Genomic DNA, 13,772 nt, shown 5'->3' with positions numbered 1-13,772 from the left:
AATGAAATCAGCAGCTATTCAATGTAAATTAGCAGCGATTGCTTAGTTACAAAAGATCCCTGTTGTCAACGCTTCATCATGTTAATGTGTATGTAATAGCTGCCGTGCAACATGTGACATTTCCTCTTCCTCTATCCTTTCCCATCTCTATTCTGTGAAGCTGTAAAAACACATGCACGTCGAGACACAATCAGTTCACACTTAGTAATTGAATCACAAAGACGGTGCCTTGATGAAAAGCTTTCAAGCATGCATTTGTCAGAGAGATCGAGAAGGAGACTGCAGGACAGAATAATGAGGAATATTTCTACATTTGGAGAGAAAGGGAGGTGATGGACACTCATTAGGAAAATTCCTCGCTCACACCCACTGTCATCAAACAGTGTTTACACGTCTGTTCCTAATGCATGGGCAAGCATAAAGAATAAGAATAATAAAACCTATAATAAGGATGATATTTGTAGCTCTTGCAGTATCTGATGAACACTGAGTGACACATACAAGTCAAATTTTTATTTATTCTAAATAAAACCAAAGAGCTTTCTAATCACCTTTATTTATTTTATGTTTGGAAGCTTGACATGAAGCTTGAGTTATCAGGTGGGAAACACAAAAATGGCCTCAGCATTCCTACAACACTATCCTGTGTTTCATCAGGAAAAAGCACACTTCCTAGAGCATGGTCTTATGAAAAATGAAGGGACAGAGCAATGCACGAAAACGCAACCACAGCATTTCAGTGGTCCGCCCAAATCTCAGTGTGTGAGCGCGCTCTGGTTGTGACCTAGATGTGAAATATTGTTCATAATGTGGTGTAGCAAGAAAGCTTCAAGGTGTGACCTTTTAAACTCGCTGCAGAGAACAATCATGATTAGTGAAATGTGGGTGGCAAATGCCAGAATGACTTCGACACATTCTCATGAAAACACACTGAAGATGGCCTTGCATACATACTGCACACTGAACAAACACAGGCCAGTCAGTAAGTGTCTGGTTGGATGGCCACGCTGGGAACAGAGACAGGATGAGTTTAGAGACCTTCCTCAGACACTTGGATTGTTTGAACCAATCCTGCTGTTTTTCTGTTTGTCGTAGTGTTCTTTACATGGATATCGCAAATCATACACTGTTTTAATGGTTCTTGGAGAACATGGACCGTATCCTAAAATTGCACTATTGTTCAATAGTATCATCAGTATCCACCGTCTGCACCTCAGAGCTCCAGGAGATAAACATGTGACAGAGTGGACGAGTGCGCTGATAAAAAGGACAGAATACCAGTAATCTGTATCAAAACAATACTAAAGATACTTAATAATCAGCATGTTAATATCGTGGCCCCTGACGGCCTATGTAAAATGCAAGTCTCCTGTTGCCTAGCATGCTGAAGGCAGTTGTTTGCTGTCTCTGTGACAGGATCTCTCTCTCAGCTCTACATGTGTACGCTGCTGCGTGATTCACATTGACAGAGCTGAGAGAGTAGATGCCTCCAGCCCATGCTGGCTGGCTGGTAGCTGCTGTTCAGAATAATATCTGCTGTTACTGTCGACCATTCCCCTGAGCCTTGCTCCACAGAATAGTTCTGTACAAGGAAAACCTCCAGCTTGCATCGCGGTGAGTTGGGTCAGTAACCTCAAACAACAAAATTATTTATCCAGCGTTCAGACACTTTGAAGAGCATATATTCAGTCTGACAGCAGGGGTTTTAATTTTGCTGCAGCAGGTTGACTATTGTTAGTTCAGGAGTGTAAACAGTGATGCTGAGGAAATCTGTTGGACAAAGGACCTGGAATAAATGTGTAAACAAACAAACTGTGCCTGCTTATGGGTGATGAATGGGAAATATTACAAGTCAATCAAAGTGCAGTGTACGTTGTTTCCTCGCCGTACTTTTTAAACTGTGTGGGTTTTTGCTGTTGTTTACTATAGAACTTTATTTTCAACAGGAAACAAGAGAATTACCTCTTAGTTCTTGTTTGTTTTTAACAAACTAAATTATTTAAGTATCCTTAAAGTGCGTTAGCATTTTTGTAACTGTTCTGTGTTTGCATAAAGTAAATTGTTTTTTAATGTAAAAGCGAGATAATTGTCCGTTTTATTTCATGTTTTTGTTTGATTGTGTTATTATAAACCAATATCAACATTGTTACAGTTATGAGGTTCCTTTCAAATGTTTCAGTTAACAGAAAAGCACGGGACAGCACAGAGTATTATCTGATTTCAAAGTGCATCTTCCTAAACAAGATGTAAATATGCAATTTCAGGAACGAAGTTGCTTTCCAGCAGCTCATGTTACACCTTTGTGACATTTTTAGATTTTCATAGAGTATGAATATTGGCTTCATCAGAAGTGGTGGACTTGCACCACGGGGCAAAATCTTGTGTTACGGATGAAAAAACTTTTACTACATAAGATGCCAGGACATGACTGAATTTGTGATGGAGCTGACCCCCACAGACTGCAGTGCTGCGATACCTCACACCCACAGACTGTGCCAATGTGTTGGCTTGCACTAGAGGTTCCATTTATTTAGCATGAAAGGGTGTATTTCCCACTCTCTCCACTTTCTGTGGCAGTTGCAGAACATTTCAGGCCAAGCACGCATTACATGTGTCAAACTCATCCATCAAATTCAATGCATAAAGCTGACAGGAAGTGTCAAAATATCTGCAGTCGTACCAGGTGTTGCAAGTGTGTCATGTCATAGTTGTTTGAGTTTTGCAGGCTAACTTAATATGTTTGTGTCATAACACCTACTCTTAGGTAGCTTTTTGTCTTTATTCAACCATATGAGCAGCATATTTAATACAGAGATGTGATTATAAGCATTTCCTGCATGGTAACAGTTCCTTAAATTAGAAGTTACAGGTGGTTAGTTGTTCTTTATTATCAATTAAACAAATCCTTTGTCATCTATACTAAGCAGTTCAGCATTCCAGTCTTAAAATATGCTAATGAAAACTCCATCAGACTTTAGAAAACTGTGAAAACACAGTGTCCATGTCAATGTGATTCTGTTACATTTATTCCCTGTCTGAACAAGTGTCGGAGTCGCTTTGCATGCCTCTTTTCTTACCTCCATTGTGAACTTTGGGAAAAATAACCGCTAAATTCTTCATAGCTTGCTATCCACTGGGTCCTGTAAGCTTTTTCTGAAGCAGATTCACAGATGTTATTTTCAGCAAACTGCGTGTGCTTTTCCCTTGGAAAGATACATAATACATGTTGTTGTCTCTTTTACCCTGCAAAGGCTCAGTAAAAACAGGTTTGAACCCAAAAGCACATCTCTGAGACCAGGCCGGCAAAAGAAAAAGTTCAAGTTTACTTGAGGTCGAAAACAGGCAAAAGTCAAAATAAGGCTGGGCAGATGAGGCAAACATATAACAACAAGGAGCAGGCAAGAGAGCTTTATCAAAAGGCAGGCAGGGGGTCTTTACAGGCACAGAAAATGGATGGAGTGCGAAGGCAGATGCACAACAGACGATCTGGCGGGGAATGAATGGAAGTGGGCCAGTACATACAGTATGGTGCTTGGCTAATGAGGAAGTGCGGTGGGCAGGGGAGGTCAGGTGACGGGGAATGTTGGGAAGGCAGGGGTTACTGCAGGCCAGGTGTGAGTGGCAGTGTCTGAAACGACAGGAGAGTTGGTGCATGGCAGGTGAAAAACCCAGACAAGGAAAATGTGAGACTAGGAATTGGCTGACATTGTGACAAAAATTCTGTTTGACCCATTTGTCACTTCTCCTCTCGTCCTTTCCAATTCTGCCTTAACGCTCGTATCTTACTTTTCACTCCACTTTTCCTGCGTGTGTTTTCTTCTTTTCTCTCTTCTCCCATTAGGTGGTGAGGTCGCGACCCCAAGGTTCACCCAGTATTTCCATGGCAGCCTGTCAGGTCTGACAATCCGACCAGGCCGCATTGAAACCCAGAAGGTTATCTCCTGTTTGCAGGCCTGCAAAGAAGGCCTTGATATTAACTCCCTTGAAAGCCTCGCTAAGGACATCAAGGTGTGTGGAAATAGTGGAGGTGTTTCCAATATACAACACACACACATACACACACACACAGACTTCACATTTTTAGTTTTTAGTGTACCACTTTTGGGGTACTTTTTATAAACAGATGTCTGCATATGAACGCAGACATCTGTAGGCAAGAGATAAGATTTTATATCAGAAGTGTTTTGGTTTCAGTTTGTGGTCAGAGTAGTCTTGACCAATGACATTTGAGCAGCACCTGGTCGCGTGCAGGTAAAGAGTCCACGTGGAGGGCAAAAGAGTCGGAAAGGCCGAAATGTAATCTTGGAACCCATTGGCTATCGTCTGATGACGATTTAGCTTTTTATTAGCTTTTTATTTCAATTTCTCTGAATGTATATGCAGATATCTGTAATATAGATTAGCTGAAATGTCAAGTTGTTGTCCGGTTTTTAAATTAAGACTATAAACAATGACTGGTGCATGGAAGAGGACATCCATTATCCAGATATTCACCCGGAAACATGGGCTGTTGCCTCCAGAGGCTAAATCGTTGTCAGATGATAGTCAGTGGGTTCTTAGCGATAATATAGAAGTAAGACACTTTTCAGGCTGATGTTTTTTGTCAAAAGGAATCATTTGCTCAGATAGACAAATTGTTTGTGTGTCCAGTTCCACTTTAACCCTGCGCAGTCTGTGCTGGTGGTGGAAGGAGAGGACGTGGACAGCATCAACACGGCCATGACAAAGGTCTCCTACATTAACTCTCGCCAGTTCCCCACGCCAGGCCTCCGCCGGCTACACATCACCACCACAGTGCAGTAAGTGCACATACACTTGATGTATTTTCACTCATGGCTCGACTGTTTTAACATCCAGATTTACATTTATTTAGCAGGACATTTTGGCATTTACTGTAGGAGCTGCACAGTTCAGTCGCTGTCACTGAGCAGCTCTGCTGGATGAATTTATGGTCTTGCTCAAGAGCACATCTCAGACCTTTCCGTTTACCACCTCAGCTGAGGACACACACCTTGGTAGTGATCACTAAGGAGGCACATTTGGAGGGAGCTACTCAGCTGTTGAATAAAGTGTGGGGTAACTATTGGGAGAAAACTATTGTGAAATGATACATGCAAGAAGTTGGTCCACTGAATTCCCGTAGATGGTCACAAAAGGTACAAACAGCCAGAGGCGAGGTGGTTAAAGCATGAAAGGAAGGCTCTGTCAGATGTGTCATGTGTGTCTTTGTCTTTGAGCCACAGAAGTCCCCGTGCGATGGCAAAGGATGGATCATTAGTGTAAAAACTATTAAATTACCAAACAGACCAGCTGGCCATTAAGGACATTAAGCCTTCTGGTGACTGGAAAGACCATCTTGCTGGCGTCTGTTTTCCTTGCTTTTTGTGTTATTTCCTGTCTCATTCTTCCTGACTTTCATTTTCTGTCTGTTTTTCTGAGTGTCCTTCTGTGTATCTATCTCTGGATGTAATTTGATTTGAATTGACTTTACTTTGCCCAATAGCCGCAGATCCCAAGGACGGTGATGTCAGTCGGTCTATTTGTCCAAAATTTGTCCAAAGCAAAAATATCTTGACTGCCAACCACATTGCTCGGAAATCAGAAGACTTTGGTCCACAGCAGTGTATCTTGAAAATGACTGGATTTCCTTGATATCTGCTGTGAATATTCAGAGGACTAATCCTAATCTTTTCCATGATATCCCTGGCATTTTCAAACTCTCCAATTTTGCCTGTTCGGGAATCCATTATGTCAACGAGCATCCTCACAAGGGTAGAAGTACAAAGCGAGTTTGTGTGTGTGGAGTTGTAATGTGTCCCACAGCATATACTTTATACGTCTCCACACGCATTCGGCACCTGTTCATTTGTTGAGCAGCGAACGCAGGCAGGTCAAATCAGCTGAGACATGTGCTGGTTGATAAAGAGAAGGGAGCCTGAGGAGCAGCAGTGGAGGCCGTCTAATTCTGAACAACACTTCATGACTCCCTTCGAGATAAAGACAGATAGATCTGCCTCACCAGATATGTTGAATTTGCAGCGTGTGACTGAGGCAAAGACAATAAGATTTAGTTCCATTAGACGTCATTGATATTTTTTCAGTTCTTCTTCAGGTGTTGTGTTGTTTAAATGCTGCCTGTCTTGTCCCCGTGTCAAAAGTCCTGACTTGAACCTGGAGCACTTCACTGATAATTGCCACTTCAGTATTCACAGGGTCAATGAATTTAGAATTTCAAACACGACAGGGTTACGATAACGTCCTTCTTTATGTATTATGATTTATTGAAATTGATTATTTTTCCTTGTGGACATTTATTCCTCTATGGCAGAGAGCTGAGGTCAGGGCTAATTGCTGTCACTTCAAAGTTTTATGTTAGGCTTCACTTTATCTATCCCATAGTAGAGATACTTCAATTTAAATTGTACTTTTATGACTCGTATATGGTGATTATGAAAAAAGGTTGAAGTGCAGAAAAGATGGGTATTTTATTACACTTAGACACAATTTTGAGCAGAGAATATTGAAACAGCTCATAACAAATAAAACTGAATGCCAGGACATGAGGAAAAACTATGAACCATTGCTTTTTACCTAATTTACACCTCAGAATAAGTGGAGATCCCAAAGTGAATGCTAGATAACTTCAGGGTCCATGGAGTTGCACTCTCATCATCAAATACATTTTCTGTCCATAATTGAAAACAAACATCACTTTGGGCACAATTTTGAAAATGATCAAGTCGAATTAGAGGATGATTTTCTCGTGGTTGGGGCAGTATTTCTCATTTGCAACTGATTTTCTGATCACAACATGGAGCGTAAAAGAGGAGCATTAGGGAATGTTTCATTCTTTCCAATTTAAATGTTTATTACCTTCTTGTTCTGGCATTCAGTTACCCTTAAAAGTAGTAATCTGCCATCATCCATTAATAAAAAGGAAAATTGAAACAATGTCATGCACCTGACCTCATGAAGCCTGAAGGCTCTGAAAAAGTACAGGTATTTTCTCTGTCAGGTTCTGACTGAGAGTGATCGGGTCTGACAGGAACATTTTCTACCAGTTAAAAATTAAAATGTAATGGCAGTGATGTTGCCAGGCCACTGTCAATCAAATCTTATCGAACTACACCTACACAGTCCTGATGGAGCAGTTTAGTTTGTAGTCTTAAACAAATGGTAACATTGTTACTTATTTGATCATGAATATTTAATCTTATAGAGAAATCCTTCAAATTTGTATGTGTGTGTCAACACATTTTCACAGTATGACACAATATTTTTGCGTTTCATCATCATTATTTGTGACAAGTACATAGAAAAGCAACACTAATACACTTAAATCAAGCCAAATCAGCAGTGAAGCAGTAACACCGGCACTGACGCTCCCCGTAACCTCTCCCTCCTCTTGTCTTCGTCTGTGTGTGTGTGTGTGTGTCGGTCAGGTGTTTCGGGGAGGACACGTGTCTCTCCATCCCAGACATCAAGGCAGTAGTGATGGTCCTGCCACCCAGCGAACCGAGAATCACCATTACAGGATCTAATCGACTCGTCAGGCCTGCCGGTGACCTGCGGGGCCCACTGGGTGTGGCACCCTTCAAAGAGCTTCACATCACGAGCACAGTAATGAAGGGAGACAGCTTCGGTGGATGTGAGTGGAGAGGCTGCCTGTGTTGTTCTCACGTCATGCCAGCCTTGTAGTAATGTTTCAGTTAATGTGACAGAAACTGTGGTTTTAGAGTCCTGTTGAGGTGCTGTTGAGGCACACATCACTCATTTTTGTCATTTGGTGTCAGCCCGCAGACCAGGTGTGATGGAGGTGATGCATAACCTGGACTACTGTGATGTGCTGGTAATTGGGGAAGAACTGAATCCTGAGAGAGAGAGTCTGGAGATTCATCACAGTGCTTTGTTGGGAAAACACCTGGACGCCACCAACTCCACCTCTGGAATATCAATCTATGGTAGGCGGGGCTAACACTCTGTGACGAGTGGTGATGTGTGGGAAGAAATGCAACACCTTTCCACCTTAAAATCTTAAAGAATGTCTCTAAAAATGGCTTGCCCTTTATACAGCAGTAAGATGAACATTCACACTCTATACAGTAGGACAGCTGTAAAGGTCAGAGAAACAGTCTGCTGTCATAACTTATTACAGATCCAGACTCACACAGAGCGCTTCATGACATATTTTAGGCTGCGGTATAACATGTGTTTCCTGTGTGTTACAAGGCGTGGACTCCATGGCCCACTATGAGCAGGCACTGAGACAGGTGCGCTACAGGAACTGGCGACCTGCCACTCTGTCTGAGAGAAGGTTCAGACTCACCTGCTCTGAACTCAATGGACGCTACACCAGCAACGAGTTCACTTTAGAGGTCAGTCTGATGTCTTTCCGTCGCCATGTTTCAACTCTTTGTCACTCTCGTCTCGTCCTCATGACCTGCACTGTGTAACTAGTCCCTGACTTTTCTCCATATGCTTTTATTTTTTAATCTTTCCCATGCTCCTTTGCATTCGTCATTGTTCATACGTGCTTGTTTTTTTTTGTTTGTTTGTTTTATTCTGTGGTTGCAAAAATGATCATCCACCTCCCTTTTCCTGAAATTAATGGTGTCTGTCCCGCCTCCGTAGGTCAGTGTTCTTCACCACTCAGCACCGGTGGGACATGTCAATCATATGGCTGCTCAGCCTCAGTACATGAGACCCGTCCATCACCCACTCATGATACACACTCTCAACTCACACATGTCAGGTAAGCTAAAATGTAAATATTTTCTGTGGTGAATGCTGTAATGATGGAGCAGAATGATGTTTAAACTGGTCTATCTTCTACTTATTTCATACCAGCAGTCAGCAAACAACACATGACACTGACTTTTCTGTCCCTGCTGCCTAACAGGACACTGTTTTTGTTAATCAGACTATTATTTGGAAATGAAAACAAAGACATGCATGTGTTTCCTTCCTAGAGGTTCAGCTCAGACCTACTGTTCTGTTCTTACCGCACAGCAGTTGGGCTCAGACCCACTTTCACACTGCAATGGATGATAATAACGGACATCTAGATTTGTGTGCCCTTGATTTCCATTTCGTTGAAGCAGTTTAGACAAGACGATCTAACTGGAGATTTAATGCTCTATTTAATTGAGTTGCTACGTCTCCAGACCTCAGCAATCAAATTCAAGACTAAAATGTTGTCAGAACTGAAAAGAACAATCGTCAGGAGAACAAAAATAAGGCAGGAGTCGTAAAAAGAGGAATTTGTAAAGCTATCATTGTAGATTAATCGCATACAGAAGGGAAGCAGCATATATCTTAAAGATATTTAGCTCAAGCCAGAAGTTGAACACCAACAGCTGAAGATCTGCAGCCATGTATGAGTAGACTCAGCTGTATATCCTTGAATATGTATGCAACGTTTTTTTAACCATTGCTTAAACAAACAGGTAAATTTAGAACAAATGCTGAATGAAAACAGGGAGACGAGAAGAGAGGCAGTTCTCAGCCAACAGCAAAGTAAGACAGACGCTGGTTTAATGTGATATAATATCATGCAGTCTTTTGCCTCTCTCCCCCAGGAGCAGCACCTCCAGCAGCCACAGTGGTTATTGTGGTATGTATCGCCGCCCTGGTGGTGATTGTGGTCATCGGCGTGTACAGGATCCATGCCACACATCAGGAGGGGTCCAGAGACGATGAGGATGGGAGCAAAGACCCTGAGGACGACTGGGACAACTCTGCACTCACGATCACTGTCAACCCCATGGAGGTTGGATGACATTTACATTTAATTTTTGGGGTTTTATTCCTGCAGTATGCCTAAAGACAGAAGGGCTGACTGGAGGATAGAAGATGATTTTCTTACAAACAGCTCAGTGGCATTGCTTTCTCTGTAAACTGGATCTGGGATCTGGGGGTGACCTTTACTAAATTACCTTTTGTCTTCTAGAACATAAAAGGAGCTCAGGCGCATGATGAAGAGGTAAAAGAAGAAGGACACGAGGAGGAGGAAGAAGAAGAGGATGAGGAACGGGTGGGAGGAATGACAAGTGCTGAGTCAGACAACAGTGATGAAGACGAGGAGGAGGAAGAAGAAGGCGAGAGAGAAGAGGTGAAAGAGAGGAAGCAGAAGGGCAAAGTAGAGTGGGACAGTTCCTCCATGATGTACTAACCACACATGCACATGTACCTGCACATACAAACATACATGTGCATCTCTCTCTCTCACTCTATCACCCTCTCTCCAACTACACACACACACACACACACACACACGCACACGCACACACATATCATCCTTCATGCTCTCTACACGCACACACAGAAACAAAATCTCTGTCAAAATTATTTACAATCTGTTGCTGGAAAAAACACTTCTGATCTTTCCATGTTGTCATTTTTAATGAAACATCTCCCTCTGCTGGACAAAGTCAGAAGTACCGAATCAGCTGCGGTCCCACAGTGCTGGAAAACATTGTATGTACATTATTATTCACATCACAGCCAACAAAGAAGTAAAATATATGATGAATATCAAACAAGCACAGTCTTTTCATTGTACGTACACAATTAGCTGGAACTGTGCTGATAAAATGTAATTCAAACTCAACAAACATGAGTCAGATCTTAAATATAGTGACACAAATTCTCTCCATTTCTTACACTGACACAAAAATAATGTGGGCTTTTATCCCAGCATTTAACGTTTGCAATTACACGTGTCCTCAGATTACTTTTTGTGTTTATTTTTTAAACCAATTTTCTGCAATGTGATGGGTTATTAACAAGTTTAGCAGCGAGATGTATGCATACACATATCCATTATTTAATGTATCTGTAAACCTTTTAATATAGTTCGTTTGGCCTATACAGTAGGTATAACATAGGTGTTCTGTCACTCGGTGTGTATCCTCTGTTCTCATCTTTAACTCAACCCAGACACTGTTCTGTCCCTGAGGTCTGTGTGATCAGTGCTGAGTTTCTCTAAATACATCACAGTGCTGTGGTTCTGTGGCCTGGACACTAAAGAGAAACAAGATCCAGTTATCATGTTATCTCTGCCCATAAACATTCCTCATTTTTCTGATTTATAAACAAAGCAGAATTATGAGCATATTGTGAAATGATTCTGTGGTCTGTTGTAGCCTTTGCTGGTTGGGATTAGATCAGTTATCTTTCTTTCTTCAGCAGATGAAATGATGTTACTGTATGCTCCTGGTTATCTGCCTTTGCTTTGTTTTTAATTCCATAGTAATGGGAGCCCTCTATGCAATTATGGGCCCAGTATAGAAGATCAGTCCACAGAAACAGGGGTACTCCAGCAATTTAGTTTCGCACAACTTATGAGAGACACATTTGAAAATGTGGTCAAAATTGCAAGAGAGGCCACAATTTACTGACTTAGAGCCTGGTATGAGCTCCAAAAGACTCCAAGACTCCAAAAACACTGGATCCTACACTTCCCATAATGCAACTCAGTAGTATCTCTTCTTAGACTTAGAAAATAACCCGGGGGCTGGTTTCACAAAGATGCACTGACAGTAACTGACAGTCCGACTTCAGATTGACATCTTCATGAATGCTGGGCAGAAATCTGCCTCGTTCTCGATCATCTTCACTAAAACTAATTTGCTCTGAATTCTGTGTCAGTTAGACTTTATTCAAACTAACAGCATGACTGACTGCGCACCTTTGTCAAACCACAGCATTATTAGCAAACCAGTAATTACAAGCCTCGTTCTCTTTTCTTCACATTGTGACACTAATTAGCAGGGGACACTGATTGTTACCATGGAAACATGGCTCTACATTTTGAGCGGGGGATGCAAGGTGGCTAACTTTTCAGGGTAAAATAAGTCTTTGTTCTTTGACGCTGTCCGTCTTGCATTGGACCGGTGGTTCTCAAACTTCTGTTATTCCCCCTTCAGAGGCAGAATAAAGTTCAATTTACAATAACTGGGTAAGAAACTAAAAAAGTTGAACTGCAGTTAATGAAAGCTCAGCACGACAGCTTTAGCCAACACTTTGGTTTGTTTATTTTCCCAACATAAATCATATTTATTCAACTCAATTTCACTCCAGAATTTTCCCCCGGTCATCCACGGCACATCCTGAAGTGGCTCTATGCCCCCCAGTATGAAAACCACTGCATGAGACTAATCTGAGAGCAAACTTAAGACTGGCCTAACACGACAGACTAGTCTAAAACAAACTTTTTGAGAAACTGGTCCCAAGAATTTCTGCCTGCAGTGTGTAATGGCTCATATTCAAGCAAAGATAACGTTGCATCATCATCAGGGTTCTTTTCTGTGGCTTGACAGAGCTCCTCCAGAGTCACTGATGACATGGTACGACTGCTCTCTTTGACAAGTAAAGTGAACTCGGTGTGTGGAATTGGTGGAGTACCCCTTTAAAGTCAGGTGCAGACCCACAGAGCAAAAGAAGCAGAGTGATGTTTATTTCTTGGTGTCATGAAGTCAGCACAACTTCACCAGAACTACAAGCAAAAGTGGAAACCTCACTGATATTAATTCCATTTTGTTATTCTAGATTAAGCTTGCTCAGACAAAGTGTAATTCCACGGTTTCACCTCCATTCAAATGATCGAAAAGTAACTCCTGATCTCTTTGGCATTCCCATTTCTACTCAGAGAAATCACCTCTCACCTGTTCACGTCAAGACCGTCTCAGTGACTATTACTCCCCCCGAGCTCTTTAACTGATACGTCTCCTGTCCACCTTCCCCTCCCTCTGTTGGCCTTTAAGCACCTGTGATTGTGATGTCATCATTGTGAAACAACTGCCTTGTTTCCCTCGTCCCCCTTTGTCATATTGTGCTTCTAAAAGATTAAAGAGAAAAAGATTCTTTTACATATAAAAACAAACCCTGTAAAAATGTTCAAGACAGTTATTTTATATATCTGTTTCTTTTTCTTTTGTAAACAAAATGGTTGGGATTTCTCTCTCTTTAGTGGTCATCCCACTGCTTTCTGTATATTGACCAATAAAGACTTGTTTTAGACTCTACACAGCCTTCCTTGTTTATGCACTAGACGTGTGTGTGTGTGTGTGTGTGTGTGTGTGTGTGTGTGTGTGTGTGTGTGTGTGTGATTTTGTTTCCTTTAGATGAAGCCAGGCTGGCTGTTTCCTGTGTTCCCAGTCTTTATGCTAAGATAAGCTAACCAGCAGCTGACCGTAGCTGTGATCATCTTCTCATGGGACTGTTGGCGAGAAAGCAAACAAGCTTGTATCCCCAAACTATTCCTTTAAAACCTCACAAGCCAAAATGATAGATTAAAAAGATTTCTCATCAAGTAGGAGAGTTAGTAGTTTTAACGGAATAAGAAAAAGTTAAAAGTTGTGAAAGACTGACTCACCAGTATTCACTGGATGTGTCCTACTGTAACTTTTTTCTGGTAAAGCTACAGCCAAAAGTTTCGAGATTGTAATTTCTTTATTGACTTGAGTCATACGCCAAGAATGATAGGCATATTTAAAAAAACAAATGATGAGGATGATGGAGACAGACCCACAGGAAAAAAAAAAACAAAAACTGAAAAATATGTTACTAAAACCTGATGCAATATTGTCTTAGAAAACACTGAATGTGGTGGAAAAGACACACACTGACACAGTGATGCTTTCAACAATGTGTTGAACAGGACCATAAAGAAAACATTTGATAATCCACCGTGGGTGTCTAAATCAGGCAGTAATATGAATATAATGGTTGTTTGGGGGAGGATGAGAACTTTAACAGGAGTAAATGACAAG

At 41.5% G+C, this 13,772-nt stretch overlaps 1 protein-coding gene across 1 annotated transcript in view; it reads left to right on the top strand.

Moving 5' to 3' along the window:
* The window catches only part of clstn2a (calsyntenin 2a), a 145,067-nt gene extending 132,042 nt beyond the window's left edge, over positions 1–13,025 (top strand). The window contains exons 11-18 of the mRNA XM_076745076.1: positions 3,842–4,008; positions 4,651–4,799; positions 7,443–7,648; positions 7,794–7,961; positions 8,230–8,375; positions 8,632–8,752; positions 9,579–9,769; positions 9,950–13,025. Of these exons, the coding sequence (XP_076601191.1) occupies positions 3,842–4,008; positions 4,651–4,799; positions 7,443–7,648; positions 7,794–7,961; positions 8,230–8,375; positions 8,632–8,752; positions 9,579–9,769; positions 9,950–10,171 (1,370 nt within the window). The 3' untranslated portion in view covers positions 10,172–13,025. The remainder of the gene's footprint in view (positions 1–3,841; positions 4,009–4,650; positions 4,800–7,442; positions 7,649–7,793; positions 7,962–8,229; positions 8,376–8,631; positions 8,753–9,578; positions 9,770–9,949) is intronic.
* Positions 13,026–13,772: the final 747 nt, after the last annotated feature.

Source organism: Chaetodon auriga, chromosome 12 (genome assembly GCF_051107435.1).
Source record: "Chaetodon auriga isolate fChaAug3 chromosome 12, fChaAug3.hap1, whole genome shotgun sequence".
Taxonomy (NCBI): domain Eukaryota; kingdom Metazoa; phylum Chordata; class Actinopteri; order Chaetodontiformes; family Chaetodontidae; genus Chaetodon; species Chaetodon auriga.
This window is presented reverse-complemented; position numbering and strand designations above follow the sequence as displayed.